Source organism: Triticum urartu, chromosome 1A, assembly GCF_056163025.1.
Source record: "Triticum urartu cultivar PI428250 chromosome 1A, HENAU_Tu73, whole genome shotgun sequence".
In the NCBI taxonomy this organism is placed as follows: Eukaryota; Viridiplantae; Streptophyta; class Magnoliopsida; order Poales; family Poaceae; genus Triticum; species Triticum urartu.
The window spans coordinates 537,054,401-537,068,908 of NC_141873.1; the positions used below are offsets into that span (position 1 = coordinate 537,054,401).

At 44.6% G+C, this 14,508-nt stretch overlaps 1 protein-coding gene across 1 annotated transcript; it reads left to right on the forward strand.

Annotated features, from left to right (window-relative positions):
• The first annotated feature begins 12,775 nt into the window (after window positions 1–12,775).
• Window positions 12,776–13,410, forward strand: LOC125526880 (histone H3.2). The gene has a single exon (XM_048691492.2). It carries the CDS (start codon window positions 12,857–12,859, stop codon window positions 13,265–13,267), a length of 411 nt encoding a protein of 136 aa, XP_048547449.1. The 5' UTR covers window positions 12,776–12,856; the 3' UTR covers window positions 13,268–13,410.
• The last annotated feature ends 1,098 nt before the right edge of the window (window positions 13,411–14,508 follow it).

Consider the following 14,508-nt stretch of genomic DNA (forward strand, 5'->3'; position numbering starts at 1 on the left):
TTTTGTTGGAATTTCTCTGAATTTGTCTGAACCTTTCTGAACTTGTTTAGATACTGTTTAACTTTCTTGCAGGCTGTGATGAAGCAATTTCTGAAGTAAACATATCTCAGCAACAATTTATGATACAACACACAAAAATAAACTACATCAGACTTAGATAATTTAGTTCTTAACTTAACTTAGTACCAGATCTCAACATCAAGATAATATTTGTGCAGTACAAATTAGGGGCAATCAGCACCCCCCACACCAACCCAAATGATCTGAACCCATTATAGTTCTTAGGAAGTTCAAAGGCAGTTCATAGCTAAAATTAATATTAAGATGCATATTTGCATCAGACTGACCAGTCCTAGGCCAATTATATATATAGGCCTCATATTTACTTACCACCGATAGCTAGCACTTCACTCCTCCATGACCACTTCTTTGATCTTGTCAAGCTTTTCCTTGCACCCATGACCAGCCTTCAAGAGCTCAGAAATGACATGCTCCAGCTTCTTCTTCTCTTCTTGAAGGAGGTTTCTCTCCACCTCTATCTCCTTCATGGCCTTCCTTGTGTTTTTGATTATATCAGCTTGACTCTGAAGGATGCACCTCTGCTCTTTTTTGAGTTTAAGCTGAAGGAAATATGCCCTAGAGGCAATAATAAAGTTATTATTTATTTCCTTATAATCATGATAAAGGTTTATTATTCATGCTAGAATTGTATTAACCGGAAACATAATACATGTGTGAATACATAGACAAACAAAGTGTCACTAGTATGCCTCTACTTGACTAGCTCGTTAATCAAAGATGGTTATGTTTCCTAACCATAAACAATGAGTTGTTATTTGATTAACGGGATCACATCATTAAGAGAATGATCTGATTGACATGACCCATTCCATTAGCTTAGCACCCGATCGTTTAGTATGTTGCTATTGCTTTCTTCATGACTTATACATGTTCCTATAACTATGAGATTATGCAACTCCCGTTTACCGGAGGAACACTTTGGGTACTACCAAACGTCACAACATAACTGGGTGATTATAAAGGAGTACTACAGGTGTCTCCAAAGGTACATGTTGGCTTGGCGTATTTCGAGATTAGGTTTTGTCACTTCGATTGTCGGAGAGGTATCTCTGGGCCCTCTCGGTAATGCACATCACATAAGCCTTGCAAGCATTGCAACTAATGAGTTATTTGCGGGATGATGTACTACAGAACGAGTAAAGAGACTTGCCGGTAACGAGATTGAACTAGGTATTGGATACCGACGATCGAATCTCGGGCAAGTAACATATCGATGACAAAGGGAACAACGTATGTTGTTATGCGGTTTGACCGATAAAGATCTTCGTAGAATATGTGGGAGCCAATATGGGCATCCACGTCCCGCTATTGGTTATTGACCGGAGACGTGTCTCGGTCATGTCTACATTGTTCTCGAACCCGTAGGGCCCGCACGCTTAAGGTTACGATGACAGTTATATTATGAGTTTATGCATTTTGATGTACCGAAGGTTGTTCGGAGTCCCGGATGTGATCACGGACATGATGAGGAGTCTCGAGATGGTCGAGACATAAAGATTGATATATTGGAAGCCTATATTTGGACATCGGAAGTGTTCCGGGTGAAATCGGGATTTTACCGGAGTACCGGGAGGTTACCGGAACCCCCCGGGAGCTATATGGGCCTTAGTGAAAAAGAGAAGGGGCTGCCCTAGATGGGCTGCGCGCCACCCTCCCTCCCCTAGTCCTATTAGGACAAGGAGAGGTGGCCGGCCCCCTCTCTCTCTTTCCCCCCTGAGGAATCCTATTCCAACTAGGATTGGGGGGGGGGGGGAATCCTACTCCCAGAGGGAGTAGGACTCTCCTGAAGCGCCAAGCTTGGCCGGCCAGCCTCCCCCCTCTAGTACTTTATATACTGAGGCAGAGGCACCCCAGAAACACACAAGTTGATCCACGTGATCTATTCCTTAGCCATGTGCGGTGCCCCCAGCCACCATAGTCCTCGATAATACTGTAGCGGAGTTTAGGCGAAGCCCTGCTGCTGTAGTACATCAAGATCGTCACCACGCCGTCGTGCTGACGGAACTCTTCCCCAACACTTTGCTGGATCGGAGTCCGGGGATCGTCATCGAGCTGAACGTGTGCTCGAACTCGGAGGTGTCGTAGTTTCGGTGCTTGATCGGTTGGATCGTGAAGACGTACGACTACTTCCTCTACGTTGTGTCAACGCTTCCGCAGTCGGTCTGCGTCGGTACGTAGACATCACTCTCCCCTCTCGTTGCTATGCATCACATGATCTTGCGTGTGCGTAGGGAAATTTTTGAAATTACTACGAAACCCAACAGTGGCATCCGAGCCTAGGTTATTTATGTTGATGTTATATGCACGAGTAGAACACAAGTGAGTTGTGGGCGATATAAGTCATACTGCCTACCAGCATGTCATACTTTGGTTCGGCGGCATTGTTGGACGAGACGACCCGGACCAACATTACGCGTACGCTTACGCGAGACCGGTTTCCCCGACGTGCTTTGCACATAGGTGGCTTGCGGGCGACTGTCTCTCCAACTTTAGTTGAACCAAGTATGGCTACGCCCGGTCCTTGCGAAGGTTAAAACGGAGTCTATTTGACAAACTATCGTTGTGGTTTTGATGCTTAGGTGAGATTGGTTCTTGCTTAAGCCCGTAGCAGCCACGTAAAACTTGCAACAACAAAGTAGAGGACGTCTAACTTGTTTTTGCAGGGCATGTTGTGATGTGATATGGTCAAGACATGATGCTGAATTTTATTGTATGAGATGATCATGTTTTGTAAACGAGTTATCGGCAACTGGCAGGAGCCTTATGGTTGTCGTTTTATTGTATGCAATGCAATCGCGATGTAATGCTTTACTTTATCACTAAGCGGTAGCGATAGTCGTAGAAGCACAAGCTTGGCGAGACGACAACGATGCTATGATCGAGATCAAGGTGTCGCGCCGGTGACGACGGTGATCACGACGGTGCTTCAGAGATGGAGATCACAAGCACAAGATGATGATGGCCATATCATATCACTTATATTGATTGCATGTGATGTTTATCCTTTTATGCATATGATCTTGCTTTGATTGACGGTAGCATTATAAGATGATCTCTCATTAAATTATCAAGAAGTGTTCTCCCTGAGTATGCACCGTTGCGAAAGTTCTTCGTGCTGAGGCACCACGTGATGATCGGGTGTGATAGGTTCTACGTTCAAATACAACGGGTGCAAAACAGTTGCACACGCGGAATACTCAGGTTATACTTGACGAGCCAAGCATATACAGATATGGCCTCGGAACACGGAGACCGAAAGGTCGAGCGTGAATCATATAGTAGATATGATCAACATAACGATGTTCACCATTGAAAACTACTCCATCTCACGTGATGATCGGTTATGGTTTAGTTGATTTGGATCACGTAATCACTTAGAGGATTAGAGGGATGTCTATCTAAGTGGGAGTTCTTTAATTAATTTGATTAACTGAACTTAAATTTATCATGAAACTTAGTACCTGATTAGTATCTTGCTTGTTTATGTTTGATTGTAGATAGATGGCTCGTGCTATTGTTCCGTTGAATTTTAATGCGTTCCTTGAGAAAGCAAAGTTGAAAGATGATGGTAGCAATTACACGGACTGGGTCTGTAACTTGAGGATTATCCTCATTGCTGCACATAAGAATTACGTCCTGGAAGCACCGCTGGGTGCCAGGCCTGCTGCAGAAGCAACGCCGGATGTTATGAACGTCTGGCAGAGCAAAGCTGATGACTACTCGATAGTTCAGTGTGCCATGCTTTATGGCTTAGAATCGGGACTTGAACGACGTTTTGAACGTCATGGAGCATATGAGATGTTCCAGGAGTTGAAGTTAATATTTCAAGCAAATGCCCGGATTGAGAGATATGAAGTCTCCAATAAGTTCTATAGCTGCAAGATGGAGGAGAACAGTTCTGTCAGTGAACATATACTCAAAATGTTTGGGTATAATAATCACTTGATTCAATTGGGAGTTAATCTTCCAGATGATTGCGTCATTGACAGAATTCTTCAATCACTGCCACCAAGCTACAAGAGCTTCGTGATGAACTATAATATGCAAGGGATGAACAAGACTATTCCCGAGCTCTTCGTGATGCTGAAAGCTGCGGAGGTAGAAATCAAGAAGGAGCATCAAGTGTTGATGGTCAACAAGACCACTAGTTTCAAGAAAAAGGGCAAAGGGAAGAAAAAGGGGAACTTCAAAAAGAACGGCAAGCAAGTTGCTACTCAAGAGAAGAAACCCAAACCTGGACCTAAGCCTGAAACTGAGTGCTTCTATTGCAAGCAGACTGGTCACTAGAAGCGGAACTGCCCCAAGTATTTGGCGGATAAGAAGGATGGCAAGGTGAACAAAGGTATATGTGATATACATGTTATTGATGTGTACCTTACTAATGCTCGCAGTAGCACTTGGGTATTTGATACTGGTTCTGTTGCTAATATTTGCAACTCGAAACAGGGGCTACGGATCAAGCGAAGATTGGTTAAGGACGAGGTGACGATGCGCGTGGGAAACGGTTCCAAAGTCGATGTGATCGCAGTCGGCACGCTACCTCTACATCTACCTTCGGGATTAGTATTAGACCTAAATAATTGTTATTTGGTGCCAGCGTTAAGCATGAACATTATATCTGGATCTTGTTTGATGCGAGACGGTTATTCATTTAAATCAGAGAATAATGGTTGTTCTATTTATATGAGTAATATCTTTTATGGTCATGCACCCTTGAAGAGTGGTCTATTCTTGTTGAATCTCGATAGTAGTAACACACATATTCATAATGTTGAAGCCAAAAGATGCAGAGTTGATAATGAGAGTGCAACTTATTTGTGGCACTGCCGTTTAGGTCATATCGGTGTAAAGCGCATGAAGAAACTCCATTCTGATGGACTTTTGGAACCACTTGATTATGAATCACTTGGTACTTGCGAACCGTGCCTCATGGGCAAGATGACCAAAACACCGTTCTCTGGTACTATGGAGAGAGCAACAGATTTGTTGGAAATCATACATACAGATGTATGTGGTCCGATGAATATTGAGGCTCGTGGCGGATATCGTTATTTTCTCACCTTCACAGATGACTTAAGCAGATATGGATATATCTACTTAATGAAACACAAGTCTGAAACATTTGAAAAGTTCAAGGAATTTCAGAGTGAAGTTGAAAATCATCGTAACAAGAATATTTGAGTTACGAGTTTGGTGTACATTTGAAAAATTATGGAATAGTTTCGCAACTCACGCCACCCGGAACACCACAGCGTAATGGTGTGTCCGAACGTCGTAATCGTACTTTACTAGATATGGTGCGATCTATGATGTCTCTTATTGATTTACCGCTATCGTTTTGGGGATACGCTCTAGAGACGGCCGCATTCACGTTAAATAGGGCACCATCAAAATCCGTTGAGACGACGCCTTATGAACTGTGGTTTGGCAAGAAACCAAAGTTGTCGTTTCTAAAAGTTTGGGGCTGCGATGCTTATGTGAAAAAGCTTCAACCTGATAATCTCAAACCCAAATCGGAGAAATGTGTCTTCATAGGATATCCAAAGGAAACTATTGGATACACCTTCTATCACAGATCCGAAGGCAAGACTTTTGTTGCTAAATTCGGAAACTTTCTAGAGAAGGAGTTTCTCTCGAAAGAAGTGAGTGGGAGGAAAGTAGAACTTGACGAGGTAACTGTACCTGCTCCCTTACTGGAAAGTAGTACATCACAGAAAACTGTTCCAGTGACACCTACACCAGTTAGAGAGGAAGCTAATGATAATGATCATGAAACTTCAGATCAAGATACTACTGAACCTCATAGATCAACCAGAGTGAGATCCACGCCAGAGTGGTATGGTAATCCTGTTCTGGAAGTCATGCTACTAGATCATGATGAACCTACGAACTATGAAGAAGCGATGGTGAGCCCAGATTCCGCAAAATGGCTTGAAGCCATGAAATCTGAGATGGGATCCATGTATGAGAACAAAGTGTGGACTTTGGTTAACTTGCCCGATGATCGGCAAGCAATTGAGAATAAATGGATCTTCAAGAAGAAGACTGACGCTGACGGTAATGTTACTGTCTACAAAGCTCGACTTGTCGCAAAAGGTTTTCGACAAGTTCAAGGGGTTGACTATGATGAGACCTTCTCACCCATAGCGATGCTTAAGTCTGTCCGAATCATGTTAGCAATTGCCGCATTTTATGATTATGAAATTTGGCAAATGGATGTCAAAACTGCATTCCTGAATGGATTTCTGGAAGAAGAGTTGTATATGATGCAACCAGAAGGTTTTGTCGATCCAAAGGGAGCTAACAAAGTGTGCAAGCTCCAGTGATCCATTTATGGACTGGTGCAAGCCTCTCGGAGTTGGAATAAACGCTTTGATAGTGTGATCAAAGCATTTGGTTTTATACAGACTTTCGGAGAAGCCTGTATTTACAAGAAAGTGAGTGGGAGCTCTGTAGCATTTCTGATATTGTATGTGGATGACATATTACTAATTGAAAATGATATAGAATTTCTGGATAGCATAAAGGGATACTTGAATAAGAGTTTTTCAATGAAAGACCTCGGTGAAGCTGCTTACATATTAGGCATAAAGATCTATAGAGATAGATCAAGATGCTTAATTGGACTTTCACAAAGCACATACCTTGACAAGATTTTGAAGAAGTTCAAAATGGATCAAGCAAAGAAAGGATTCTTGCCTGTGTTACAAGGTGTGAAGTTGAGTAAGACTCAATGCCCGACCACTGCAGAAGATAGAGAGAATATGAAAGATGTTCCCTATGCATCAGCCATAGGATCTATCATGTATGCAATGCTGTGTACCAGACCCGATGTGTGCCTTGCTATAAGTCTAGCAGGGAGGTACCAAAGTAATCCAGGAGTGGATCACTGGACAGCGGTCAAAAACATCCTGAAATACCTGAAAAGGACTAAGGATATGTTTCTCGTATATGGAGGTGACAAAGAGCTCATCGTAAAAGGTTACGTTGATGCAAGCTTTGACACTGATCCGGACGATTCTAAATCGCAAACCGGATACGTGTTTACATTAAACGGTGGAGCTGTCAGTTGGTGCAGTTCTAAACAAAGCGTCGTAGCGGGATCTACATGTGAAGCAGAGTACATAGCTGCTTCGGAAGCAGCGAACGAAGTAGTCTGGATGAAGGAGTTCATATCCGATCTAGGTGTCATACCTAGTGCATCGGGTCCAATGAAAATCTTTTGTGACAATACTGGTGCAATTGCCTTGGCAAAGGAATCCAGATTTCACAAGAGAACCAAGCACATCAAGAGACGCTTCAATTCCATTCGGGATCTAGTCCAGGTGGGAGACATAGAGATTTGCAAGATACATACGGATCTGAATGTTGCAGCCCCGTTGACAAAGCCTCTTCCACGAGCAAAACATGATCAGCACCAAGGCTCCATGGGTGTTAGAATCATTACGGTGTAATCTAGATTATTGACTCTAGTGCAAGTGGGAGACTGAAGGAAATATGCCCTAGAGGCAATAATAAAGTTATTATTTATTTCCTTATAATCATGATAAAGGTTTATTATTCATGCTAGAATTGTATTAACCGGAAACATAATACATGTGTGAATACATAGACAAACAAAGTGTCACTAGTATGCCTCTACTTGACTAGCTCGTTAATCAAAGATGGTTATGTTTCCTAACCATAAACAATGAGTTGTTATTTGATTAACGGGATCACATCATTAAGAGAATGATCTGATTGACATGACCCATTCCATTAGCTTAGCACCCGATCATTTAGTATGTTGCTATTGCTTTCTTCATGACTTATACATGTTCCTATAACTATGAGATTATGCAACTCCCGTTTACCGGAGGAACACTTTGGGTACTACCAAACGTCACAACGTAACTGGGTGCTTATAAAGGAGTACTACAGGTGTCTCCAAAGGTACATGTTGGGTTGGCGTATTTCGAGATTAGGTTTTGTCACTCCGATTATCGGAGAGGTATCTCTGGGCCCTCTCGGTAATGCACATCACATAAGCCTTGCAAGCATTGCAACTAATGAGTTATTTGCGGGATGATGTATTACAGAACGAGTAAAGAGACTTGCCGGTAACGAGATTGAACTAGGTATTGGATACCGACGATCGAATCTCGGGCAAGTAACATACCGATGACAAAGGGAACAACATATGTTGTTATGCGGTCTGACCGATAAAGATCTTCGTAGAATATGTGGGAGCCAATATGGGCATCCAGGTCCCTCTATTGGTTATTGACCGGAGACGTGTCTCGGTCATGTCTACATTGTTCTCGAACCCGTAGGGTCTGCATGCTTAAGGTTATGATGACAGTTATATTATGAGTTTATGCATTTTGATGTACCGAAGGTTGTTCGGAGTCCCGGATGTGATCACGGACATGACGAGGAGTCTCGAGATGGTCGAGACATAAAGATTGATATATTGGAAGCCTATATTTGGACATCGGGAGTGTTCCGGGTGAAATCGGGATTTTACCGGAGTACCGGGAGGTTACCGGACCCCCCCCCCCCCGGGAGCTATATGGGCCTTAGTGGAAAAGAGAAGGGGCTGCCCTAGATGGGCTGCGCGCCACCCTCCCTCCCCTAGTCCTATTAGGACAAGGAGAGGTGGCCGGCCCCCTCTCTCTCTTTCCCCCCTGAGGAATCCTATTCCAACTAGGATTGGGGGGGGGGGGAATCCTACTCCCAGAGGGAGTAGGACTCTCCTGGCGCGGCAAGCTTGGCCGGCCAGCCTCCCCCCTCTAGTACTTTATATACTGAGGCAGAGGCACCCCAGAAACACACAAGTTGATCCACGTGATCTATTCCTTAGCCGTGTGCGGTGCCCCCAGCCACCATAGTTCTCGATAATACTGTAGCGAAGTTTAGGCGAAGCCCTGCTGCTGTACTACATCAAGATCGTCACCACGCCGTCGTGCTGACGGAACTCTTCCCCGACACTTTGCTGGATCGGAGTCTGGGGATCGTCATCGAGCTGAACGTGTGCTCGAACTCGGAGGTGCCGTAGTTTCGGTGCTTGATCGGTTGGATCGTGAAGACGTACGACTACTTCCTCTACGTTGTGTCAACGCTTCCGCAGTCGGTCTGCGTGGGTACGTAGACAGCACTCTCCCCTCTCGTTGCTATGCATCACATGATCTTGCGTGTGCGTAGGGAAATTTTTGAAATTACTATGAAACCCAACATAAGCTTCTCCATTTGAAGCTCAAGCTTTGCCTGCTCCTTAAGTTGCTTTTTCGTCTCCTTCAGTTCATTGATTGCCTAGCTTCTGCAATCCATGTCATGAGATTTCATTCCATCATGGTAATAAAATAACTTGGACACATCATCCACTATCTAGCTGTACTGATTGCCTAGAGAATCAAGCTCCTTTTTCAATTTTGCAACCTCTATCCCATGAGCCTCATTATCCTGGACTCAAACAAGGTTCTGCTCATGATACATATCCCAGAGCTTGCTTAAGCACCTTTGCAGAATTATAGGCCAAGGGGCATCTACCCACTCCAGAATACCACAGTTCACACCATCTTGAAAATTAAGTTAAATTTACAGTGAGCTGTATTGTTCAGTAACAAACAAATTCAAATTAACAAATCATAGAGTAAACACTAATCATATACTAAAAATAGCTAGCTCTATACTAAAAATACAAAACATTTCCATGTTACATTACTATCTTTCTAGTGCTCTTTGCTACAAGTACAATATTCAGACATAGCAATGTTTTTACACTTTAGCAAAATTCAGAATAACAACAACTAAATGCTACTCTGTTTCCACTACATAACACAAAATGAAGCCAATCAAATCCATGACAACTTGGTCCATTACCTTAGTAGCAGATCCTATGAATCTCCTGCCAGTGATAGTGCCTTAAAATGCCACAAACTTGCCTGGCCTCTGCCTATGCAAGATGCAACTTCGCTCAGATTCAGTCACAAGCCCACAAAAACTTGGGACTATCACAATTTTAGGAGTTTGCTGCAGCAGCAAAAACATATATATCAACTACAACTCACATATCTGAACTTAAATGGAAGAAATCCAAATTATCTTCAACCCCTAACCCTCGAAGATAAGAGGAGATGAGAGAGTGAGCTGACTTACAAAGTACTCCATCTGCATGCTGCTGAACTCACTCATGTACTCGTCATCGTCTGAGGTCTCGTTACTGTTGGGCCACGACGACATGGTCACGGCGTCTCCGGAGTGCGATAAGAAGAAACAGAAGCAGAGGAGAGCAGGGAGTGGAGTGAGCTCGGGGGAGAGTGAGATCGGGTGGGGACGAGCGGGCCGGTCGGCCAGGCTAGTCCTGGTCCGACTAGGTGCCACCGAAAGGCGGTTCTAACGACAGTAAGCGAGCGCCGTTAGCCGTTAGGCCGGCCGACAGCCTGGCAGGTGTGCCACTCATGTCAAAAGCGCGGTTAAAACAACCATGAGCTCTACTTGGTAGTTCTAGTTACAAAATTAGAAAATTTCGTAGTTTTCGGTCAGTTTTTAAAAACGGGTAGTCTTGTGGGATGGGAACCCCTAAAGTGGTAGTTTTTTTGTCAATCTCTCAAATCAATTCATAGAGTCCTCTCTACAAGGCCTAGTGCACGACCCACATATGTTACACAAATACCAAACAATATTAATATGGGCTAAGGAAAAATCCATTGTGATCACAAAATCCTCTTTGTGAATAATTGTGCCATGAAAGAAACTGCTGCAGTTTCTCAAAAAAAGAGAAAGAAACTGCTGCACCAAAAAATAACTAAACCACCAGAGGCACCTATGGAAGGTATAAATTCATATTTACCCAAACGACATGGACATCACTTTGGAAGAAAAGAGTGATCAAAACCCATTCTTTTGGTTTCTTGCACACACAATAACCCGATTCATAGGTTTTGATGCGTAAAGCCAAATAATCCATTCTTTTCGTTTCTTGCACACACAATAATCCGATTCATCGGTTTTGATGTGTAAAGCCAAATATTTAACATCTGAATTTAGACCATGGATATTCCATCCCAAAAAACTCTAGATAACTGACGACATAAGTTCAACTTAACAGAAATAACTGAATAAAAGCTAAAACAACAGTAGAAGCAACACCGAAACTTAAACACCAGTGTTGCCCAGAGCCTTCAGACGCTCTTCTAATAGTTCTTCAACAGGAATCCCTCACGTCTTGATCCCAATAGCATGTATAGTGCTGATAGGAGTTTTATCTGGAACCATAGAAGCCGACTGAGTATCAACTTTAGTAGGCAGAGCTGAAGGGGTTCTAAGAACTGATAGGAGCAAGGGTGTCACGCTCGGAGTCTTTGCGTTTCTTAACACCAGATTGACGCTGCTTGCCATCTGCCAGTGAGGGAGCCTTGAAGCGCATAAACCTGTTTGATCGCGTGCTTCTACGAACTTCAGAAGTGTTAATTGGGGCAGTAGTAGCTCAACGCATTTTCATGGTTTCAGTTGTGTCCACTATCAGACATCCAGTCCATACTAACACTATCAGACACAGACACTGCACTGATAAGATGGAATCTGACAACACAACCCAGACCTCACTGTGGCCAGGTATAAAAGGGGAAAACGGGAACCAAGAAAGTACGCAGAACCAATCAGCTCGTTCTGAAGAAAGAAAATCATCTTGACCATCTCGTGTGAACCCCAGACCAGGCTAGATTGCAACTCACTGAAACCAAGTATAGGAGTGTGGACAAACTTGTAAAGTAGCAAAAAAAATGCACCCCCCATGATCCAGGTGCAAGTGTACATGCAAGTCCATACCTGAGCACGAATGAAAAAAAATTCAGAGGTCTGAAAGCCTTCCACCATATTATCAACAACAGGTTCCACCATTAAGTCATTGACACATGCTCATGGCTCATGCCAAAGTCCGGAATATTGTGCTCAGGCAGAACTCCGTCCATCATACCCTACCAAAGCCTTCAAGCTAATACCCCGATAGGCAGGAGGCACTGGTGGTAGGACTGGCCATTCCCACAACATTGTCGAGCCGGAGGAGCCATTGGAAGAGGAATGGATGATCTTCTTCTATCTCTAACTGTTTTCTTCCCTATGACCGTATCCAGCAACACATGATCTCCTTCATGTTAGCCCGCTCCGACGTTGTCTGAACCATCTACTAGTCCCCCGCGGCTAGTGACGCTCCCTCGAGCGCCTTGCTGTCCTCCCAGAATCACTGCACACCGGCATGCTGCTGCCAAGCCATCACTCTAAGCCCCCCGCCCTGTTCTTTTCCAACGCCGACAACCCTCTCCCCTTGCACCCGTATCGGGCAGCCTTCGACTCCACTTGGGACGCCGCTACCGTCACCGGCTCCTTCCTGTTCGAGCCTAGCTGTCGTTGCTATGCTTCGGTACGCTTGCCTTCCTCGCCCTCATTCCGTTTCACTTCGGGTTCGGGCCTGGATGCAAGTTGTCGACACGGGCAGGAAGACAGCGCGCTCCACGATCCGCATGACACCCCTCGAACCAATTAGATAACGCGAACGATCTCCCCCGGATCACCCCACGAACCTCGATCCCAACCGTCCATTGCACCACACATCCAACGCTCCACGCCCACCTTCCCTCCCGAAAAGGCAAAACTCACGCGCCCTCCCCTCCAAAATCCCCCGCCCGCTCGGCGCTCGTCTCCTACTTAACTCCGCCCACTCCGCTTCGTTCTCCTCACTCCAATCCAATCTCCAACCTCCTTCCTCTCCTCAACCACCCGGCGCATCTCCGACGACATGGCCCGCACCAAGCAGACGGCGAGGAAGTCCACCGGCGGCAAGGCGCCGAGGAAGCAGCTGGCCACCAAGGCGGCCCGCAAGTCCGCCCCGGCCACCGGCGGCGTCAAGAAGCCCCACCGCTTCCGCCCCGGCACCGTCGCGCTCCGGGAGATCCGCAAGTACCAGAAGAGCACCGAGCTGCTCATCCGCAAGCTCCCCTTCCAGCGCCTCGTCCGCGAGATCGCCCAGGACTTCAAGACCGACCTACGCTTCCAGAGCTCCGCCGTCTCCGCGCTGCAGGAGGCCGCCGAGGCGTACCTGGTGGGGCTCTTCGAGGACACCAACCTCTGCGCCATCCACGCCAAGCGCGTCACCATCATGCCCAAGGACATCCAGCTCGCCCGCCGCATCCGTGGAGAGAGGGCCTAAGCTCTGTGCGTCGTCGTCTTAGCCAGATTTGTTCAGCGCTGGAAGTGTTTGTTCGTGCCATGGTGGATGTAGTATGTCTGATCTGATGTCACCATCTTGCTGTCATCAGTAATTTAAATGAAAATGTTGGCTATCTGTTCTAAGATCTGTGCCTTTTGATGCCTGTTTTCGCTTGTATGTGAGCCTGTCAGTGAATGTGATTCACCATATCGTGCATTATATTACCCCAACTCGTGAAATTTTCTGCCGGTTTAATCTACTGTGCCTTAAATTGCTTCAAGTTTTTATCTTAAACGATGTTTTTGACTATTAAATTTCGTCATCAGTAGTAATTTTGCTGACTGCCTCTGAACCTGAATGAACAGCCGTGGCTCGCTCAGTTCTGTGTGTCCATCTGTTTTATGTTGTTTTGCTGTTTTATCCTGTTTTGGCTCCTCTGACTGCTGTAAATAACCCTCACATGTACCATGATGCTAACAACGGGTAAATCAGGATATAGACGAGAGATGTTTCTATTTTGCATTGCTCATAGAGTACATACTGTCTTTGATACAACTGTATCATACTCATGATATTGTCAACAGTGTGGTTGAAGTAGAAGGTGCAACTAGAGATGATGCAGGTGAAACTGCTGCAGATCAGGAAGGTGAACATATGTTGGGCGATATTTTCAGTAATTTAATGCTGGAATGATATCCTGTAGCGAAAGAGGATTATAGTCTCTCTATAACTGTCTTTGATCTTGTCCACAATGCTCCCCCTGCAGAGCAAAAAGGTGTGCCAGATTTCTTGTTGAATGCAACGAAGAACTATTAAATCCTAGCCAAGGTGAGAGACCATGTTTTTGCAATTCAAATTCCTTCTTTGAAACCTGTCTTAAGATCCATTTGCAGATGATTCTGTTGGCATCTAGTTTATGGTTTACATGTATCCACAGATGCGAGAAGGACGAGGAAGCTCTTGATATCAAATGGCCACTACAAAATTGAGCTAATGGGTTCTAAAATGCTTTGTTTTTTATTTTTAGCTTAAATGTTGCCCTGGCTGCTTCAAACCTCGTATTCAGTAATCTGGTTTGCTGCCTCTGAACCTGAACGAACAGCATGCTGATATTCTCGCCTTAACAGTACCAGTGTTTTTTATGTTTGGTGCACAAATTCATGTTGAAGTCATCCCTCTTTTCTAATGATAGAACAATTGTCTTAACCCTATTGCAATATATGCTGCTCATGCATTACATA

Bases quoted from the DNA above. Each gene is read 5' to 3' on its own strand.
- LOC125526880 (XM_048691492.2), top strand. From the start codon at position 12,857: ATGGCCCGCACCAAGCAGACGGCGAGGAAGTCCACCGGCGGCAAGGCG.